Source organism: Prunus dulcis, chromosome 6 (genome assembly GCF_902201215.1).
Source record: "Prunus dulcis chromosome 6, ALMONDv2, whole genome shotgun sequence".
NCBI classification, from domain to species: domain Eukaryota; kingdom Viridiplantae; phylum Streptophyta; class Magnoliopsida; order Rosales; family Rosaceae; genus Prunus; species Prunus dulcis.
This window is the reverse complement of record NC_047655.1, coordinates 7842444-7848614: the sequence shown is the minus strand read 5'-3', so window position 1 is coordinate 7848614 and position 6171 is coordinate 7842444. Positions and strand designations below refer to the sequence as shown.

General features: G+C 36.3%; 1 protein-coding gene across 1 annotated transcript; it reads right to left on the bottom strand.

Annotated features, from left to right (window-relative positions):
- Positions 1-3051: 3051 nt before the first annotated feature.
- LOC117632348 (auxin-responsive protein SAUR50-like) lies at positions 3052-3785 on the bottom strand. Its single transcript, XM_034365795.1, has one exon. The coding sequence runs from the start codon at positions 3755-3757 to the stop codon at positions 3323-3325; it is 435 nt and encodes a 144-aa protein (XP_034221686.1). The 5' UTR covers positions 3758-3785; the 3' UTR covers positions 3052-3322.
- Between the last annotated feature and the right edge of the window lie 2386 nt (positions 3786-6171).

Genomic DNA, 6171 nt, shown 5'->3' with positions numbered 1-6171 from the left:
TAATTCACCCATGTGGCGTGTGACTCATCAAAATCGAATTAGTTGTCAAAAATGACAAATGGCGACATCCGACGGAGTGCATCATACGGTTCAAGATGAAGACAAAATTAAAGGAAAGAATTTTCTGTGATTGACTTTGATTTAAATCAAATATTAATCAGGTTAATCAATTGAAGATAATCTGGTTAAATTGCCAGATTATGGGAATTGATTTAAATCAAATCAAATCCCACAAATCAAGGAAAGTTATTTAGGTCAAGAATCCGACAAAAGCCTATAAATAGGAGGCCTCAAGACGAAAGAAGGGGTCAGAGAAAAAAAACCTAGCACTCAGAAGAAACAGAAAACTCTCTGCATTCTTCACCCTACCTTGGAAGAGCCACCAAGCACAACAAATACGTGCCGGTTCCTTCACCATAAAAATCCCAAACACCAAACAAGCTTCGTGTTACCCGTTTGATCAAGATCAAGTCTCTACGACCCTTGTATCAAACACAAATTTTCTTTAAACACTTTGGAGATCGAATCAGAGGATTCAATATAGAGATTGTAACCCTAAATTTCATAAATACAATATTATTTTGTACACGTGTTCTTGTCTCATTTGTCGCAAGAAATTCGTGTTTACAGAAGCATTTGCAGCGTCCATGGCTACGGAGCAAGAAGTCTTTGTATTCTTTTGTATTTCGCAGTAAGCAAGCTTTAATGGGGAGGTAACTGCTAGGCCAGATTGAAATCGAGCAAGGACCTTTGAAACTATTCGGTAACACATTATTAATTCCCCGATGTGAGATTCACACTCTCAACACATATTATGAAGCGCATAATCATGTCCTATATACAATTTATAGCTAATAAGGTGCACCGAGAGCCCTTAATAATTGCAATATAACAAGCTAATACTGGCCGACTGTCAACCCAAATTGCATTCCATGCTCATTTCAAGTTTCACAAGCATAAAATATAACATGTTACTCACCTTATTACCAAAAAAAATAAAATAAAATAAAATCGTTACATGTTAAAGCGTGTGAGTAAAAAAGTGATAACGAGTGTGAGTAAAATGAAATATGTGTATTAATTACCGGCTCAATACTGTAGAATAACCTAGAAAACGTCCTTGTTGATTTGATTAATGAATAACATGATCTCTCACTCGCGCCCTCCATAAGATCATACATCTGCCTGCAGATACCATGCATGGTAGACCCTGGAGGACGTACGTACGCATGCTTATTAAAACGCTAAAGCACATGGTGTAAAACATTGACGCGGATCAGCCTCCATCACACAAATTCTTTGACGTGTTAAATGCATGTCAACACATATAATGCACAAATTCAGAGCTTGGTTCTGTCTGTGGTTCTTGTGTCGAGTATAATAAAATTTAATTTCATGCATTCATCGGGTTTTCTATCTAAAACATGTTATTCATATGCATACTCCTCACATACGATACACATATGACATATGGTGATGAAAAGGCATCCTAAGCTGAGTTAACAGTTCAGCCATTGGCTTTTACGAAGAAGAGAGAACTGACTCTCTTATCATCTTTGAGTGTTCACTCTAGCATTCTTTTGGTTGTATTTTTCATTTATCCAACATTCTCAATTTGGTTTTCTCCATAATCTTCATTTCTTCTTCCCTAAAATAGCTCTATTAACCTCCGTCCTTTTTTGTCTTTTCCACCCCACCTGAAGTACTGCAATGATAGTTGCTCTTTTCAAAATTTAAACAGAGAAAATATAACTAGCATATTCTTATTACTTAATTTGTTCACAACACAGTCATCAGATGATAAGTTTTGGGGAATTGCAGGCACCTCGAAGGCCATAAGGTCATAAAAAAAAGCTGCCCTAAATGCCTGAATTTAAATTTGCACATGAAACTCACTCACTCGTCTAGTCTCATGTCTTTCAGTTTCAAGGTCGTCCACCGTTTTGTCAATCACATGGAAGACAAAAAGATTGGCATGGAAAATAAAATGTGATGTATTTGTGGGGATCAAAACCTAGCTGGATAGGTAGCATGATTGGATGTGGGTTTTTCCAATTCCTCCTTAAATTTTAGCTAAGGAGGTAGTTTAGGGAGCCCATTATGGATGCTCTTACACCCATATTTTTATTTTTCGTTAGAGAAAGGCCCAAACCCCCCATAAATTAATTTCAAGATTGATATTCATTATTGGAAAAAGGTCTCGACAACAGGCTCCATTATGTTCTTCAGGCAATAAAACTAATTAGCATTGTTGCCACTAGATGGGGGAGAAACTAATTGAGACTTCTAGGACTTTTCATTGGGGTGACATCATTTTGATTGGTTTGAATGGTATTTTTCATGACATATGGTCATGAAAATTGGCACGTACGATGCAATTTGAGAGGATATATAATATGTGAACGCGGTTGTGAGAAAACCAATCAATCAAGACAAGCACAAACATAAAGTACGTACAGGGTTGCAATATCTATCCTACAAACATATATTTCGGTAATGAATTGAGAGGGATTAGCTGTGCTCAAGGTCAATCTACATTACCTAATTAACAAACTTCATGTTTATAGAACCTATTTTCACAGAAGGGAAAATTACTTTGGCCCTTTTTTACAAGGTCTTACAAGTCTTACAAGTCTAAAGATGTTAAGAAAAGTATTACGTTTTAGGTTGATTGCAAGAAAAACTTATAAATTAAGGGCCTGTTTGATAACCATTTTAATTTTAATATATTTCATTTTTTGTGCTAGAGTATAGAGGAAAATGAGAGTGAGAACAGGAGCGAAGATGCGATTGAGAGAGAGGATGAGACGGGAGGATGAGAGGGAGGAGTAACAAAAGTAAAAACAATTTTAAATAGATTTCAGTTTTTTGTTTTTTAATCAAGGAAGAGAAGGGATTCGACTGATATAGCAAATAAGTTTGAGATTTTTTTTTAAAAATTCAAACCGAAAATCCAAGATAGCGTGTATCAAATGCCAATATGAATAGTTCTTTTTTTATAAACTCCTATTATATTACTCATAAATTCATAATGGGAGTGATCTTGCCAATAATAACAACGTTCCATATCTCATCTTTAGTAAATTACTTCTCAATCTCTCTCACCCTCAGTAACCCTCTCTTAATGTCACTCTTAGGGTTTCCCCACTCCGAACACTAAGTTAACACGAGGATGTCAAACACATCTTCTTCCCGATTTTGACTCCAAACTTCATCCCAACACTTCTATGGTGAGCCAAAACAATGAGAACATGCATGAGTAAATGCATACAATAGAGCACCATATTGCTGAAAAGTTACGAAAAATCAAACTTGATGATGATCAGCAGCTCTGCACCATAGCTTTACAAGAACTCCAGTTACCATCACTAGAGGAGCCTCCTTGTTCCTCCTGCCATTTCTGATCCTCATCTAAAATCTTCTCGAGCTCGATTGGCTGGCAAGGAATCATAAGGGCACCATCATGGTCAAAACCATACTCCTCAGCCGCTTGCTCCAACAGCTTCAGAAAAGTTGGGTGTGTCAAGTAACTCAATGCCACAACAAACCTTTTTGGTTCATCTCCATCCACAGCTATCACTGCAAAGTGGCCCTCCTTCACATCTTCTGGCACATTTTTTGAGTCATCAAAGTTGGAATTTGATGATGATTTTGATCTACCCAATGAAAAACTTCTTTGTAGCTTTTCAACTACAAATTTGAGCTTGACAATGCTCTTCTTCTTGTAAGTAGTACTTGTAGTTCTAGACTTAGCCATGAATAGTGCGCTTATTCTATTTTCTTTTTTGTATGTTGGATTGATGGTATTTTTGGTACGTTAGCTAAATTCATTATATATAGTGTTGGGGATAAGATTGGACGGCTTCAATTTACATTGACATGGCAAGAAAGAGAAATGTTGATAAAGTTGTGTTGTGAGCGTGTAGAGTTAAACTTGGGGGGAAACCAGCCCATGTGAGTAGCTTCCAACTTAGTATGAGACGTCCCTTTTAACTTGTCATGTCAACCTCTTCCTCCGGCCAAAATCATTAACGACACTGCTATTGCTCTACTGATCTTCAACTATCTTATTTCTCGCAGAAGTTTATACGAAACGAAGTACTTGATTAGGTTATGTGCTCCTTAATCTTATTTTTAATGCATAATCTTATTTGTAATGCATGTAATATAATCTGCCTTCCAAAGACGATACATCTGCAGATTCCATTGAGGAGCTTGACCTGCAGGGCGTATTCATGCTTTTGATTGAAGTACGCAGTGTAAAATTTTGACGCGGATTCGTCCTCCATCACAAAATTTCTTTGATGTGTGAAATGCATGTCTCCATTCTAAAGTTCGATTTCTGTGGTTCTTGTTTAAAATTTTCATTTATCTCATGCACGTGCATTCCACGAGATCATCATGTTTATTACTGAAAAAAGTATCTTGTTCTTTTCTCAAACCGTGGAGACCTTTTCCATCTTCCCACATGGGCATGGTGTTGAGTTAACAGTTCCAGCTTTGGCTTTCATGAGGAAGGAGATATTTTTTTTATTTTTTACTCTTATGATCTTTGAGCGTTCACTAGAATTACTTTATTGTGTTTTTCATTGATTCAAATGTTTACTTTAACTTAACCCAACTTTTTCCTTCTTTTTTTCCCCCTTGTTTAAGGTTCGAAATCTCCGGACACCCAATAAATATTTTTTTCCCCCTTATTTAAAAAAAAAAAAAAAAAACACCTTCGATAGATGTGGTGATAAAAGTATTCTTGTAATCCACATGGTGTACATATAAGGCCTACATATAACAGTACCTGCATGGACAACTTGCTCTAATCTCTGTCCTGTATCTCCCCACCTGAAAAGTACATATAAAATAAAAGTGCTTTCTATAAATGGTGGTGGACCGTACAAGCAACCAGAGCTTTCAGTATCCCTCAAAATCTATCATGTACTGTAACTGTACTACTCCATCTTTCTAATTACACAGCAACAATTTTAGGTGAACAACTTATAAAAAAAAAAAGAAGCAGAATATGGTCAGATATAGAGCAATTGAAGGTCGTCTAAAATTGGATGAGCTTGTATGTATATTAGTACTCTAGAGGATCATAGGTGTTTGCACTGAGGTCCTGGATTTAGTTAATTCTTACAAATTGGTTGGATTTAATAAACCCAACCAATTTTATACGTTTGTTTCTCTTCCAAAACAACTGTACTCATTGTTTCTGGGTTTCTTCCACGTGATAAGCTTTTGGTTGCAATTTGCAGCACCCCAAAAGGCCATAAGGTCATAAAAAAAAGGTTGAGTCTAAGCTAGGGCTCCTAATGCTTGCAATTTGCGCATGAAATTGCTCACTCACTCACTCACTCACGCAGTCACTTGTCTAGTCTTGTGTCTTTCGGTTTCAAGGTCCACCGTTTTGTCGATGATATGGAAGCGAAAAGACCTAAAATTTTGTGATAGGCATGGAAAAAGTGATATTTGTGGGATCAAAATCTAGCTCTGGTTACACCTAGATATTTTGTTAGAGAAAGACCAACAATGCAGGTTCAAAAAATGACACCCCATCTCGATTAATTTCAAGATTGATTCATTATTGAATATAAAGGTCTCAACAGAAGGGAGAAACCACAGGCACTAGTTAGTTAAGGTTCGCTTTTGTATTCGTTGGGTAGGTACGGAAAGGACCCCATCATTCTGATGAGTTTGAACTCGGCACATTGCTATTTGAAGAGTTGACATGGAATATTGTTGTCAAAAAAAGCAATCACAACCGTAATGTGTGATTGGCTGCTACTAATTATGTTGTCAACGACATTGATATTTCTAAATGTCGACCAAATAAAGAAAAAAACAAAAAGTAATCAATTACGTACGATGTAGAGTGGTATTTGGTATCAAAACAATCTTCCCTAGCTAACGGAAAGTTCCCTAATCTAGTTTTAGGACTAGGAAGTGGTTACTCAGAAAATAAGATAAGAATACCAAGTTTTTCACCCGATGACGGTGGTCTCATAAAAATCATATTCCAAATAAGTAATAACTAGATCAGATTAGGAACTTAAGATATATTCAACTTATAAAGATGCCATAAAATTTCTGGCTTTTCGCATAGAAGAATTTGATAACTAAGTATGTACGGTTTCTTTCCAAGTAACTTTCTATGTATATATATATTTGAGTATT

Coding starts and splice junctions, on each gene's coding strand:
- LOC117632348 (XM_034365795.1), bottom strand. CDS start 3,757: ATGGCTAAGTCTAGAACTACAAGTACTACTTACAAGAAGAAGAGCATT.